This window comes from Ctenopharyngodon idella, chromosome 2 (genome assembly GCF_019924925.1).
Source record: "Ctenopharyngodon idella isolate HZGC_01 chromosome 2, HZGC01, whole genome shotgun sequence".
Taxonomy (NCBI): Eukaryota; Metazoa; Chordata; class Actinopteri; order Cypriniformes; family Xenocyprididae; genus Ctenopharyngodon; species Ctenopharyngodon idella.
Genome location: NC_067221.1, coordinates 7589484 through 7605703, shown reverse-complemented (window position 1 = coordinate 7605703; position 16220 = coordinate 7589484). Strand labels below are relative to the sequence as shown.

General features: G+C 33.4%; 1 protein-coding gene and 1 long non-coding RNA gene across 3 annotated transcripts; both read left to right on the top strand.

Moving 5' to 3' along the window:
• The first annotated feature begins 4298 nt into the window (after positions 1-4298).
• Positions 4299-9062, top strand: LOC127505148 (uncharacterized). Of its 2 annotated transcripts, none has more exons than XM_051880495.1 (4): positions 4299-4922; positions 7900-8163; positions 8302-8382; positions 8510-9062. In XM_051880495.1, exons 2-4 carry the CDS (start codon positions 8001-8003, stop codon positions 8617-8619), a joined length of 354 nt encoding a protein of 117 aa, XP_051736455.1. In that variant the 5' UTR covers positions 4299-4922; positions 7900-8000; the 3' UTR covers positions 8620-9062. The 2 variants fall into 2 exon arrangements, with proteins under 2 accessions (XP_051736455.1, XP_051736458.1); XM_051880498.1 differs by lacking the exon at positions 4299-4922 and adding an exon at positions 5010-5161.
• A 1101-nt stretch (positions 9063-10163) lies between these two features.
• LOC127500176 (uncharacterized) lies at positions 10164-11518 on the top strand. Its single transcript, XR_007926278.1, has 3 exons — positions 10164-10880; positions 11044-11098; positions 11507-11518. It is a non-coding gene; the product is annotated as an uncharacterized LOC127500176 (long non-coding RNA).
• Positions 11519-16220: the final 4702 nt, after the last annotated feature.

Below are 16220 nucleotides of genomic sequence, written 5' to 3'. Positions count from 1 at the left end.
CTTCGAAGCTTTACGAATCTTTTGTTTCGAATCAGTGGTTCAGAGTGTGTATCAAACTTGTTTTTTTTTTGTTTTTTTTTGGTGCACAAATAGTATTCTAGTCACTTCATAACATTAAGGTTGAAGCACTGTAGTCACATGAACTGTTTTAAATATGTCTTTAGTAACTTTCTGGGCATCTGATTGTGTTAATTATCTTGCTGTCAGTGGAGGCCTCACTGAGCCATCGGATTTGATCAAAAGTCCGAAGACTTGCTGACAAATAAATGTGAATTTCCTGGTCCAGGTAGCACGGACAGGGAGTAAACATTGCCCATTTACTGTACCTGTACTACCGACATTGTAACATTACAAAGTGGGTTGAAAATTGGCGAAGTTACATGTTAAACGTTAAAACATCGCAATCTCATTCCTAAATGATGTAGTGATCGAGATAGAGTAAATTACCTTGGAAAGTGACTTCTGACGCTTCGAATCAAGATTGTATCATAAATTATCATAAATCTGAGTAGGTGCAAAATTGACTTTATAATTACGAGAGGGAAATGGGGAAAATTACTGTAAATCACAGAGGAAAGAGCTGTGAAGTTGATGCTGTCTAGAAATGGAATGAGACGTGTTGTTCTTAGAACACCTTTCGGCTCCTCACCCACTTCCTGACAGGAAACCAGAGTGGTTGAAGACCAGATTACCACATACACCAGCTGCCTTATCATCTCTCTCCTTAATGCAAACTCTATTGAACCGTTTTTGCCACGCAGTATTTCATTGTGTACTCGGGGGGCACGTTGAGTCAATATTTGAGTAGCCCCTACAAAAACTCTCAAGTCATTTGATTTCAAAATGAATGCATTTCCTACCCTGTTAGTTTCAGTTTGACCAGACCCTCAGTCATGGCCTGACAGCTCTTAACACACTACCATAAATCACTAACACACTGTCAAATTGCACAATTCGTAATATGAAATTGTAATATTGTTTACTGTTCTGCAGACTGAAGTGAGAGTCAGAATCAATGTCTTTGAATTTAAAGGATTAGTTCAATTTAAAACGAAAATTAGCCCAAGCTTTACTCACCCTCAAGCCATCCTAGGTGTATATGACTTTCTTCTTTCTGATGAACACAATCGGAGTTATATTAATAAATATCCTGACGCATCCGAGCTTTATGATGGCAGTGAGCGGGATCAACGAGTATGAGCTGAAGAAAGTGCATCCATCCAAACCAAAATGTACCCCACACAGCTCCAGGGGGTTAATAAAGGCCATCTGAAGTGAAGCGATGCGTTTGTGTAAGAAAAATATCCGTATTTAACAAGTTATAAAGTAAAATATCTAGCTTCTGAATTAACTTATGAACACAATTAGTACAAGTATGCATATGGTGTGGTCCATTCTACCTTGAAGTGCCTTTTTTGAAATATGTAAAGATCAGTTATGTTGTTTCTGGTAATAAGGAGCCAGCAATCAAAGTGAACATTTGTTCTGGATCTTATTGCAATTATTTTGAATATCATTTTTATGTTTGTATAATTTGGAATGCCATTGGTAAGTTATGTAATACAAACATACTAATGATATTAAAAATAATAGAAATTCATTGCACTAAGAACCAGTATTATAAACATTATTGCATTTTATTATATTGTTTCTTAGATTTTGGGGCTCCAACTTTCATCATGTGTGTATATATATAGTTGCAATCAAAATTATGTAACCCCCTTAACCTGCAAGACATTTTGGTGCTGAGAACAAAATTGTATGAAAACAGTTCATCAAAGGCATCAGTAAACTATTATACAAAGTTTATTAATACACATTTGAGTGATTCCTAGAATGTAAAGTTGATGAAAAAAAAAAAAAAAAACTGGCTCTAAACATATGTGTACAAAATTATTCAACCCCCAAAAGTCAAATTTTGTGCAGAATCTTTTATTCTTTATAACCTCCAATAAACGCTGCCTGTAAGTGCTTTGAAGCTTCTGTCACCTATCTACTGCAATCTTGGCCCATTCCTTGCTTGAAAAAGCTTCCAGATCACTGATAGTCTTTGGTTTCCATGTTACCACTGCTTTCTACAAAACGAATTCCGGAAAAGTTGGGACGTTTTTTAAATTTTAATAAAATGAAAACTAAAAGACTTTCAAATCACGAGCCAATATTTTATTCACAATAGAACATAGATAACATAAATGTTTAAATCGAGAAATTTTACACTTTTATCCACTAAATGAGCTCATTTCAAATTTGATGCCTGCTACAGATCTCAAAAAAGTTGGCACGGGAGCAACAAATGGCTAAAAAAAGCAAGACATTTTGAAAAGATTCAGCTGGGAGAACATCTAGCAACTAATTAAGTTAATTGATATCAGGTCTGTAACATGATTAGCTATAAAAGGGAAGTCTTAGAGAGGCAGAGTCTCTCAGAAGTAAAGATGGGCATAGGCTCTCCAATCTGTGAAACAGTGCGTAAAAAGATTGTGGAAAACAATGTTCCTCAATATCAAATTGCAAAGGCTTTGCAAATCTCATCATCTACAGTGCATAACATCATCAAAAGATTCAGAGAAACTGGAGAAATCTCTGTGCATAAGGGACAAGGCCGAAGACCTTTATTGGATGCCTGTGGTCTTCGGGCCCTCAGACGACACTGCATCACTCATCGGCATGATTGTGTCAATGACATTACTAAATGGGCACAGGAATACTTCCAAAAACCACTGTCGGTAAACACAATCCGCCGTGCCATCTGCAGATGCCAACTAAAGCTCTATCATGCAAAAAGGAAGCCATATGTGAACATGGTCCAGAAACGCTATCGTCTCCTGTGGGCTAAGGCTCATTTAAAATGGACTGTTTCAAAGTGGAAAAGTGTCAGTTCAAAATCCAGCATCTCTGATGGTATGGGGGTGCATAAGTGCATATGGTATGGGCAACTTGCATGTTTTGGAAGGCACTATGAATGCTGAAAGGTATATAAAGGTTTTAGAGCAACATATGCTCCCCTCCAGACGACGTCTGTTTCAGGGAGAACCTATTACAACAGCATGGCTTAATCGTAGAAGAGTCCGGGTGCTGAATTGGCCTGCCTGCAGTCCAGATCTTTCACCTATAGAGAACATTTGCCGCATCATTAAACGAAAAATACGCCAAAGACGACCAGGAACTCAGCAGCTGCTGGAAACCTATATCAGCAAGAATGGGATCAAATTCCAACACCAAAACTCCAGAAACTCATAACCTTGATGCCCAGACATTTTCAAAATGTTTTAAAAAGAAGAGGAGATGCTACACCATGGTAAACATGCCCCCGTCCCAACTATTTTGAGACCTGTAGCAGGTATCTAATTTGAAATGAGCTCATTTTGTGCATAAAATTGTAAAATTTCTCAGTTTAAACATTTATGTTATCTATGTTCTTTTGTGAATAAAATATTGACTCATGTGATTTGAAAGTTGTTGTGTTCATTTTATTAAAATTTAAAAAAGTCCCAACTTTTCCGGAATTCGGGTTGTACAAATTCCACCAAATATTTTCAAAGAGATTTCAATCTGAAGACTGTACATTCTAGGAATCACTCAAATGTGTATTAATAAACTTTGCATAATAGTTTACTGATGCCTTTGATGAACTGTTTTCATAAAATTTTGTTCTCAGCAGCAAAATGGCTTGCAGGTTAAGGGGGTTGAATAATTTTGATTGCAACTGTATATATATATATATATATATATATGTATATATATATATATATATATATATATAATGGGGAACCATTTACTCATCAAAATTTCTTCATTATTCTTGAAATGTGCAGTTTTAATATAAATCAGTAAAATGTAGTTAAATGTATAGTTAAAATTAATCTAACACTTTATAATGCCTGTGTTACAAATATTATGTTAATATATAATATTAACATAATAAGAGATTAGGTTAATATATATTATTAGCTCCAAAGTAATATGTAAAGTATAGGATCTGTAGTATTCCTCACTTACTCTTCTTATTGTATATCTCTAATGTAAGGTAAGACCAATTATTTTCTAAGAGTTTTTTTTGAAGAATTTTCATTGAGTGTTTTAGACACCAATTTCTCCATATATTTTGTGCAAAGTTATTCTGTTCCATGTGTCGTTGGTTTGCTCTTTCACACAGAGGAAGACTTGGTTTTTGTTTTGAGTTGTGTCATTGTGGACTGGGGTACCACAGTGATTTATTTCTTGCTTTGTCTCATACAAAAACCTCACCGAGTTAAAATGGCTGCCACTGCGCTGAACGATTCTTCTGAGGTTGTTCTGTCATCTTAGATGTGAAGATTTCCACTGCAGCTTGGCATTTCATCTCATGGCTATGGATTTTTAACATAGTTTTAGTCAAATATGTCTATTCAGAAGACAGCCTTTCAATCTTTCTTCTGTATAACACAACCCCCCAACATGGGGCACAATTGCGTCAGGTTTTTGTATTGAGGTTTTTCATTGTGACTGGAGTACCACAGTGATACATTCGTCGTTAGGGACTGTACAAAATCTCATAGCACTGTTTAGAAACAACATCTGTTTATAAATTGTATTTATGGCTTTAAACCAATATCTGACTGAAAGACTGAACGATCACAGGTTTGATTCTCACAATCTTGTTGTTTTTGTTTTGAAGGCTTTTGTTCCAGTCACCTGTTTATATCTCAATGGAGCAGACATGGGTTTATCATGAGGACGGACTGGCAGATGGAATTGTCTTTGAAAGAAAATCAAACTGGATTTTTTCAACAGGCTATATCACATCAAATTCCAGATGAGTCTATACTATATTTCTTAAGATTTAAGGATACTTTCCATTACCAAAGGATATTGTCAGAGGGCTGAATGAAGTGCAGATCCTCTAACCTTTGGAGATCCCATCCGTCTCACGGTAGAACCAAGTAAGTAAATCCACTTTCAATATTATTATAATGCAGTTTTCTAACCCATGCACCTGTTTTTGTGAAAACATGACCTTTGCATAGTTGGTTGTCGTCAAAAGGGCTCAGTTAGGTCAGTTTGTCAGTCGTAATGCAGATGTAGGGTCAGGAGCGTTTTTGTAAGGGTTACGTTAGCCGTGCATTTTCAGCTACTGACACTTTAACATTCGGAAATCCGATAACCCTCACTGTCATACCAAGTAAGTACATCTTTTCAACTATTACAAGCTTTTACACCACCAATTGTGCTGTAGAAAACAGTGGAAAACTCCACCAATTAGGCTCAAATGGTGTCTGTTAGTTGCTTAGTTAGTTGTGCTGCCGTGTTGCATTCGGCTTGTGAGCGCAGTATGTTAACTTGACCTGTTGCTCTGGAAAAAACATTTGTAGTAGAGTAATTATATCTGTTCATAAGTCTAGTGATGTTTTATGCATGCATAGATGATTGCAAGGTTTTTTTCACTACATAATGAGCATAGTTTTGCAAATATCACATGGGTCATTCCGTATCAAATTAACCAAATGTCAAGAAACTTCCCTGGCTCAAATTTTTCAGTTTGTTCTGTAGAAAGACAAACATAAATAGTGATGAAAGCCAAAATGTTAAATGTCACAGATGTATACTTATGTATAAGTAATCCGCTATTTTGTAGAGGGGGTCAAAATGACTATTTTCACTTGAGATTTGGAGCCAAATTAGAGGGGTGTAAAAATGACTTTAGAAAGATGGCTGAATCATTATTTTATTGTCACACAGAGGTTGGTAGGTCTATTAGCTAAATCTGTTTACTTTAGCAATCTTTGTTTCATTATATGCTAACGGCGATGGTTAAAAAATGGGAAAAAGCATGTTGTAAAAAGTTTGCATGTTGTAACTCAAGAAGTATTAAAGATATCTTAATATCCTTTTAGATTCTGGTTCTTAACAAACTTTTCTTTTGAAATCTTAATTTTAAAGGCCCTCGATGGTTCAATCCCACAGATATGGAGATCTTAATGCGCCTCCATGAGTAAATTGGTCAATTGTACTCATTTTCAGTGGTCAAAATCCAAATGTGGGTCACTTTGCACACAGCTGATACTTTTTTCTTTTATAAAGGAATATCTGAAGAACAAATAATGTTAAAACAGAAATGTATCTCGTGTTTTTCTATCAACTCAATTGCATCGAACATACCTGTCTGAGTACCATAGATATTCCTTTTCTAAAGTTTGCATGCCTATATCTCTAAAAGTATTCAAGATATCTTAATATCCTTCTAGATTCTCATTCTTAAAAAACTTTCCTTTTGAAATCTTAATTTTCAAGGCCATATATAGTTCAGTCCCATAGATATGGATATCTCAAAGAAGCTCCATGTTCAAATTGTTGAATTTGATCCATTTTCAATGGTCAAAAACCAAATGTGGTTCATTTTGCACACAGCTGATTACTTGTTGCATTTAAAGAGGAATGTCTGAAGAATAAATAATGTTTAAACTAGGAATGTATCTTGTTTCCCGCTATCAAAAGAACTGCATAAAACATAACTCTCTGAGTACCAAAAATCCTCTGAAAATGGTTAAGTTGAGGCACATTTGAGCAAGTTGAGCATGACTTGCTCTTAAAAGTGTATTTATAAGAATCTATATTTGAATCAGTTTTAGGGATATTTAGAAGAAATGCTTCTGAAACTACCTAAAGAGAGTTAAAATATGCAATATCGTAACTACATTTTGCTGCATTGACATCCCTATATCTATGAGATTGAACCATATAGGTCCTTAAAAATGAAGATTATAAAAGAAAAGTTTCAAAAGAACAAGAATCTAAAATGACATTGAGATATATTTAACACTTCTTGAATTAAAGACATGTAAACTTCGGAAAAATGTGTTTTTGGCATTCAGAGAGGTGTTTTGTATTCAGTTGTTTTGATTGAGGGAAACAAGATGCATTTCTTGTTTTGGTGTTATTTGTTCTCCAGGCATTCTTCTTTAAAACATAATAACTATCAGCTGTTTAAAATTACCTACATTTGGTTCTTGACCATTGAAAATGGGTAAAATTCTCACATTGGGGTCAAAATATCTATGGGACTGAACTATATAGGGCCTTTAAAATTAAGATTACAAAAGAAACATTTATTAAGAATGAGAATCTAGAAGGATGTTAAGATATCTTGAATACTTTTAGAGTTACAGGCATGCAAACTTCGGAAAAAGAATATTTATGGCACTCAGGTATGTTCTATGCAATTGAGCTTATAGAAAAAAATTAAAATACATTTCTAGTTTTAACATTATTTGTTCTTTAAATTTTCCTCTTTAAAAGAAAAAACTATCAGCTGCTGTATGCAAAGTGACCCACATTTGGTTTTTGGCCACTGAAAATGTGTACAATTTACCCATTTGCTCATGGAACCGCATTAACACGTCCATATATCTGGGGTTGAACCATCGAGGGCCTTTAAAATGAAGATACCAAAAGGAAAGTTTGTTAAGAACCAGAATCTAAAAGGATATTAAGATATCTTTCATACTTCTTGAGTAACAGGCATGCAAACTTGAGGCAAAAAACATTTTTACCAGTCACTGTTGGCAATGAAACAAAGATTGCGAAAGTCAACTGATTTTACTAAAAGACCTACCAATCTCTGTGTGAAAATAAAATAATGATGCTGCCATCTTTCTGAAGTCATCTAATTTGGCTCCAAATCTCAAGTGAAAATTGTCATTTTGACCCCCCTCTACAGAATACTCAGAAAATATACATCTGTAACATTTAACATTTTGGCTTTCATCACTATTTATGTTTGTCTTTCTACAGAAAATATATTAATAAAATAAAAAATTTTAGCCGGGGACTTCTGGTTGAGTTGACATGGAATGACCCACATGTGAAGTTTTGTCAAAGGATTGAAAAACTGATGAAAACTGTTTATTTGTCTTTGCTTAGAGGATGCTAAACCTACTCCTCCGGTTTTGTCCATCTTGTCCCCTTTGGACAAAGGACAAGATATTTGTTTGGCGGCCGGGTTCTATCCTCGAGACAAGACTATGATTTTGACTCCGGGAAGTAAAGAACTAAATACCAACAATGCAGTCCTGTTCAAATCCAGCAAAACCTATTATTATGCTGGATTCAACGGTGAAAAACTCCAAAAATGCAAAGTGGATGATGAAGAAGTAGAACCAACACCAGATGACGATCCTGTGGCAGGTTTGTACTTAAATAGATAAGTATTGTTTCACTTTTATTTTATGTGATTTCTTTCTTTTTTTTTTTTTTTTTTTATATATATATAAAGTATTGCACTTTTTTGAATGATTTGTTTTCTACTTAATTCTTATTCTGTAGAAAATCCTACAAATCTGAAAGCCAACCATTCTTGTCCAACAAGTGCTTCTAGTGATCCTGTCTCAAAGTTCTTAAACAGCGGTTAGTAATAAAATACATTATATTATATGCATGCGACATACATATCTTGCATTTGTGAAGTTATCTATAGATATATATATATATATATGAGTTATATGATTAATTTATTGTTTGAATTTTTTTTCAGATGATCCAAAAATGAACTCCATGACCCTTCTTGTGACAGGTCTGAGAATTCTACTGGCTAAATGTGTTGCAGTCAATGTATTAATGTCTGTGAAGACATTTCTGTTTTAAAATATCAATTCAGCGAATCGAATTTTTAACAGACGCTTGATCAGATCCTGCCAAACAAACAAATGCGATTATAGTGAGTCACATGTCAGTAATTTTCTATATTCTCTGTCTATTAATGTTAAATGGAATGAAAAATACAAATTGTTAGTAATAGTTTAAATATACAGAACATAGATGTTGACCTTATAAACATTTCTGAATTCAGTGTATTGCTTTCCTATGTTGTGTGTTTTCAGCTTTTGTTGCAGACCTGTGCAAATTAGAATTTTAATTTTTTTGTAAATCAACAGTATAATTTTTTCATAGTTGTATCACAGTGTTTAAAACTTTTATATTGTCTAATTGTGTTATTGTTTGCTATTTGACTTAACTAATGAGGCTCTGATCTTTGCATGTAATATAATCTTTTTTCTTAAAATTAAATAATAAAATGGCTTCATGAAGGAGAAGTTTCATGTGAGTGTGTCTAAACCACAGCTTTAACAGCACACTGGTGCTGTAGACAGACTCTAACCACACTTCTGGATAAAGATCTACTGCTCGCTTCGGGTTCCGAGAATTAGTGTGTTTTGCTGCTAAGTTTTTTCCGCTCAGTGCCTCTGTGATATAAAGAGAAAAACAGCTGTAAAAAGTCTTGCATCTACAGCTTCTTGCAACTACAGCTTCATTTTAATTAATTACTTAGCTTTATTACTTAACTTAGTTTAAAAAATAAATATTTCATAACTGTTTGTCAAACCACTTTTTTAATGATGACATTCACTAGTGTTTTAGATCGGTAAGATTTTTTTAATGTTTTTGAAAGAAGTCTTTTCTGCTCATCAAGGCTGCATTTATTGGATGAAAAATACAGCAAAAACAGTAATATTGTGAAATATTTTTACAATTTAAAGGGACTGTTTTCTATTTGAATATATTTTAAAATGCAATTTATTCCTGTGTTGGCAAAGCTGAATTTTCAGCATCATTACTGCATTCTTCAGTGTCACATGATCCTTCAGAAATCATTCTAATATGCCGATTTGCTTCTCAAGAAACATTTATTATTATGATCAATGTTGAAAACAGTTGTGTACAATTTTTTTTTTCAAGATTCTTCAATGAACAAGTTCAAAAGAACAACTTTTGTAACATTATAAATGTCTTTACTGTCACTTTTGATCAATTTAATGCATTCTTGCTCTATAAAAGTATTACTTTCTTTAATTTCTTTCCACTTACTGACCCCAAACTTTTGAACAATAGTGTATAATGTTACAAAAGATTTATATTTCAGATAAATGCTGTTCATCAAATTATTCTGATGTTCACAACTGTTTTCAACTTTGATAATAATAAGAAATATTTTTTGAGCATCAAATCAGCATATTAGAATGATTTCTGAAGGATCACGTGACACTGAAGACTGGAGTAATGATGCTGAAAATTCAGCTTTGACATCACAGGAATAAATTAGGCTACACTTTAAAATATATTAAAATAGAAAACAGTCCTTTTAAATTGTAAATATTTAAAAACATTTCAAATATTACTGTTTTTGCTGTATTTGGGATCAAATAAATGAGGAGCAGAAGAGACTTTTTTTTAAAATAGGCTATTCTGATCTAAAACTTTTGAACAAAAATCTCTTCAAAGCAGATATTTTTTCTGTTGTATTTACAAATCACTTAATTTTATTCATGAATTATTAATTAATGTATGTTAAGTAAGATGTTCTCACTGACTCATTTCATTGACAGTGAGCTCATTTAGGACCATTAAAAAAAAAGTGTACTGCCCTCTTGTGGCCGACAGTGGGATTTTGCATGTCTCATGCTGCTTGTCTGAACAGGCAGACTTGAGTGACCCCTAGTGGCCGCCTGAGCTTTGGGACCATAAGTAATTCCGCATATTCCACGTTTTGCTTGTGTGTGAACACGTAAAAGTTGTTTGGCTTGAGGGGATCCATGGTTCGTGTCCGGCCTGGTTCATGTCCCGGCTTTACCCCGCTATAAGAGGACTCGCAAAATAACATGTGCTTTTGCTTGATGTATCCAAAACAAAGAGGCATGAGATTTGGTTACAGCAGAAGAGTTCATTTAGAGCTTGTTAACATTCAGTTTTAATATGCGTTGGCAAAACAAAACCGAGTAAAAGAAAGGCAAATGTTATTAACCTATTTAACACACTGCTTCTGTAGGTTAACAGGAATGCACAACAATAAATAGGCCATGTGTCACGGTAAAACTAGGCCAGTAGAACACTGATGTCTATATGAAGAGGTGAGTTACCATGTATTTCCCATGATTTGAATGGTTTCTTCACCTAGTCTAAACTGTTCTGTTAGACAGGTGTTTCTTTAATTCTCTGGTTTGGAATTATGTTTTAGCAACGTTTGAGAAGTGCAGCTAAACTCACACATTCAAAACACTGTTTCTTGCACAGGAAGTGCAGGAATATATCCCAGGATCTGATGTAAATTTGGAGTAGTGACACTAAGGTAAGGATTTAAACTGCTACAAAATTAAAAATGTATATATTGAATTTGTTTCACCACCACAGTAAAATATGTTTAAATGTATTAGGTTGTTGCAACACAGCCCTGATATTCTCATAGATGTCAGTGATTTGCCATGGCTACTAAAGACTCTTGGCTTCATTGTAATGTGTTTCAGATCAAATTTAAGAAATCCTTCTATTCTGTAATGTAGAAACAATAATTAAGTTTTCAAAATTTGAAAATATTTGTTTGGCATGCATTTGATAATGCTAAAATTTAGGGGGAAAGTATGTAAAAAATTGAATTGTATTGAGCATTTTAAGATATTATCATTGATCTTGAGAGTTTGGTAAATGATGATGTGAAGATATCCCATTTAAATCCATCTTCTTTATCTCTATATTGTAGGAAGAGGTTTTATGTATGCGAATGCAACACTGTGGTCGTCTGGTTCGGGCTTCAACTTCATTATAGGATCTGGAACAAAGTTAATTGTTCACTCCAGTGAGTATTATTATTATTTTTTTTTATATCTTTTGTTGCTTTTATAGCAGGAAAAGTATTGCTTTTAATTATTATTATTATTATTATTTATTTATTTTTTTTAAATCAAAGGGTAATGGGATGAGTGCAACATTTTCATATCATATGATAATTCACAGATTAAATGTTTTGTAATTTATCCATCTTAGTTAGCACATAAAAATATTGATCAGTTGAGGGTGTTTGCACTGAAGGATATTTGACATGGTGTGTAGTGCTGTGTGAATGATCAGGGATTCAATAAGATCATTTTTGGCACCGGTACAAAACTTCTAGTGGAATCAGGTGAGATTTATAATTCTTTATTGCTTTTAAGTCTTCTGTAATGCAAAAAAAGTGAGCATTACTCAATTTATAAAATAATGATTCACTTCTTAACTCATTTAAAACCAGTTACCTCTCCTCTGAAGGTGTGAAGGAGATAAAGTGCAAACTGCATTCTGTCTGCATGTGACTGTATATTAGTCACAAATGCAGTGTTTGACTAACGTAATGACTAATATAGTTCATAATGACTGTGGTTCATTATTTTTTTATTTTATAAAAATAGTTTGAGTGGCAACAATCAGAGGGAAATGGCTAGAAAATACCTCTGAAAACGTAACATGAAATATAACACATCATCAGTGTTTAAATGAGATAAAGTGATTGTCGTTGTGTTGAGGAGTTTTTGTTAAGCAGTGTAGCTCTGTGAGAATGCTATAGGGGTTAGCCAGGTCATATTTGGCCAGGGCACCAGCCTCTTTGTGGAACCAAGTAAGTTATATTTATTTGCCTAACAATTAATTTGGTAACACTTTACAATAAGGTCTGTTTGTTAGCATTAGTTGAACTAACATGATCTAACAATGAAAAATACTCAAGTAATCTTAGTTAATGTCAAATTTAAAGTTTACTAATGCATTATTAAAATCAGTTATCTGTTAGTAATATTTAAGAACAGTTACATTAAGAAAGATGAATAAATTCTGTAACAAATGTATTGTTACTTAATGCATTAACTAATGGGACCTTATTATAAAGTGTTACTGGTCACTGAATTCAAATAGGGTTAAAAATGAACATTGGTTGCAGGTCTCATTTAGTGGTTTGCATCTAAATAGCAATCTGTTGAATTGTAAAAGTAAAGTGTTAGTATATTTTTGTAAAAGCTACAATCATGTTGCATGCTGCAACTGCATAGCTGTTATATTTGAAAGACTTTAGTATTCGGTTACTTTTCTTTGAGCTAAATCCAATTTCAGTGTACTTGAAACTTCAATTTTTTTATTGTTGAAATATTTTAGAACGTATCCATCTTCAAAATGTAGGCCTACTGTTCGTTGGGTTTCTGTTATGGTGTGTAACTTTGTGTGACTAGAGGGAATGACAAGCTTAATTTTGCAAGTGGCATGAAACTAATTGTGGAATCAAGTAAGTTCCTGCTCTCTCTAATCTTAAAAGTAGTAGAAATGTGACTTTTAAATACTAAATAAGCAGTTTGCAAAAAGTAGTTTAGTAAAATTCAACATGTATTTTGTGTATGGTTTAGAGATGCTTGTTTTTGACACACTTCTTCAAAACATACATAAATTGGTCTTTATTTTTGAACACTTACGTAAATGTTAGGAACTTAATTTATCCTACAAGCATTCTTGTTGGCACTGCTGAGCTTGGAGCTCTGGAGTTAAAACATCCTATTTGTAACATAAAACATGGCAACTTTTCTTGAACAAACAAATCTTACCAATAAATGTAAAAATATAAATGCTCATTGCAATCTTTTCTGATAGGCAGCATGTGGTTGTAGAGATTGCTTCTCATGCATAGGTTTATGTATGGATGTGTAGCCATGTGTGAATACTGGCAGCCTTGGAAAGATAATTTTTGGTCAAGGAACCAAACTTTTCATCCATGCAAGTAAGTTTGCACTTCATAAATTCAATAATTGCAAAATCTTCAGAGTTGTGTGTTTTATCGTATTTTTATTATTATTATTTTTTTTGCATTAACTCTTGAGAAAGTTCTTTGAGTTTGGCAGTAGTATTGGTCTTGTAATTGGGCTAGTAATCCAAATGTTGAAGGTTCAAACTATATAAAAGGCGATTGATAAACTGGATGGTTGCTGAAAGTCCTATTACGTGTAGGTTTAAATCTATGCTTTGGAAACTAAACGTTAATTCATTACATGCATAATAAGAAAATGCTGTGAAAATAAATAATAGTAATTATAAAAAGTGTATATAAATAATTAAAACTGATACATAGTTGTGTTGGGTGAACAGTAGTTGTGTTTGGCAGTATTTGGTATGGAGTGTCTCTTTGTGTGACTAATAGTGCAGACAAAATCATTTTTGGGAAAGGAACAAAGCTGCTTATTCAATCCAGTAAGTAACATAACTATCATGTTTGACAATGGAAACTAAAATCTGTATGAATTATATTAATCTTCTCAGTTGTTAAATTCCTGAGCAATGTACTTACTAAATGACACACAAAGATACATAGTCAAATTCTTCATTTTAAATTCTAAAAACAAAGGTAGGTGAATTTCTGCATTGGTTTAGTTTCTATCATTTATTGTACAGTGGAAATGGTTATTGTAGTGGGGAAGTCTACTGTGTGAATGTTGCTGCTGGCAATAAGCTGATTTTTGGTCAAGGGACCAATCTCATCATTGACTCAAGTAAGTAAGAGATGTAAAAGTATGCCAGTAATAGAATATAACTGTAAAAAAAATATCCAGTGAGGGAAGCACAATGAGGTTTTTAAATGGACATGAATACGGCTAGGGTTAAGGTAATATTTGGGAGTGGGACAAAGCTTGTTCTTTAGAAAAGTTTCCTATTTGGTCAGAGGATTTTTTTTCTCCCTCTTTCTAGTGGATAGTCAATTCAAATTATTTGTTTTGGCCACTGGACTGTCTGTAGGTCAGTGGACTCGTGGACTGTAGGCTGTAGTTGCATCAGAGCATGTGATGTTACAAGAACATCAAATAGTTTGAAAAGAGAAAAACAGAATTTTTCTGTTTTTCAAATGTGTGGAAAACAAATCAAGTCACCTTTATTTCTATAGCGCTTTATATATCAATTTTATCCATTTTCATCAAAGTACACCGATTTTTAAATGAGATGTGTAAAATATTTCCTTACACACGCTGATTTAAAAATTCTACCTTGAAAGTTTAGATCTTTCTGCAGTGATTGAGTATTTGATAAAGGCTGTAGTGCTGTGTGGATGCAAATACTAACAAGATGTTCTTTGGCAGTGGAACAAAACTCATAGTTGAATCAGGCAAGTATTTGAGTAATTTACAACAGAACACTATGTTCATATTGTGTCATTTGATTAAGTTGTGTTGTTACAGGTAAGCTAAAGCTATAATGGTTTTTATCTCATTAGATCTTTGGCATTTAAGTTGCATTAGTTTTATGGTAGAGTATGATCATCTGATGCATATATGATTTGAACAGAGTCTTTAAAAAGCTGTCAGGTGTATATTGTTCAATAGGTTTAGTTGTGTGTGGTAGTTCAGAATGATAGATCATAAAAGGTTCACTGTCCCCAAGTAATTTTGGTGTGAAGATTACATGAAATCATCATGAAAATACAATGTATTTACTGTAGCCACTTATTTTGCCTAAGTTTAGTGGATGAGAACTAATAGGCTGTAATGGGCAAAAAATATAGTGATTTGCATTGTGTGAATGCTGGCGGTGGATATAACAAGCTGCTCTTTGGGTCGGGGACAACTTTACACATTTGGTTTAAGATGGTGCATTGCATTACAAATCTACAAAAAAACAAGGATATTAAAGTGCATTAGCTTTATTTCAGTCATAGTTGAATTGAAATGAATTCATGTTATAAATATAGGTACACCATTATTTTGTTCATTGTGAAAAATTATACAACCCAATAATATCTTTAAGGAAGCATGTAGACAAGATGCAAATACACGTTAAGTGCACTTAAAGAAATTGGAGGGGAAAAAAACTAAATCGCATAAAAGTAATTATTGTCGGGCATTTATATTTGTGCATCTTCGCTTTATGTTGATGCCATGAACATTGGCATGTATTTGTTAGAGCACAAAGCGCTGTGTGACAAGTAGTGGGGGAACATGGAAGATTATTTTTGGAAAAGGAACAAAACTCATAATAAATTCAGGTATGTATGTATCTTAAATATAAATACACAAAGATACCCAGTCTCATCACACCTATAGACAATATTGCAGTGTAAAAAGCTTGGCTAAAATGCCCAGTTGAATCTAAATAATGATTAATATTTATATTGATATTGCCAGCAGGTTGATTTCAAAGCCTCTACATTTGTGTTACTAAAGCAAACAAACTTTTGTTCCTCACTGGATTCATTTATTCAGCTTCAGTATCATCTGTACAGGTGAAGTTGTATTTTGTAATTACATCTTTAGTTATTAAACACTTGTAAATGTGATGAGAGAGTATTTGGTATAGGCTGTAGCTCTGTGTGAATACAGGAGATTATAAGCTTATATTTGGTGGCGGAACAAAACTCATTGTTGAACCAGGCAAGTATTTGTTTCTGAAAGTTGCAAACCTTTGCTTTATATACC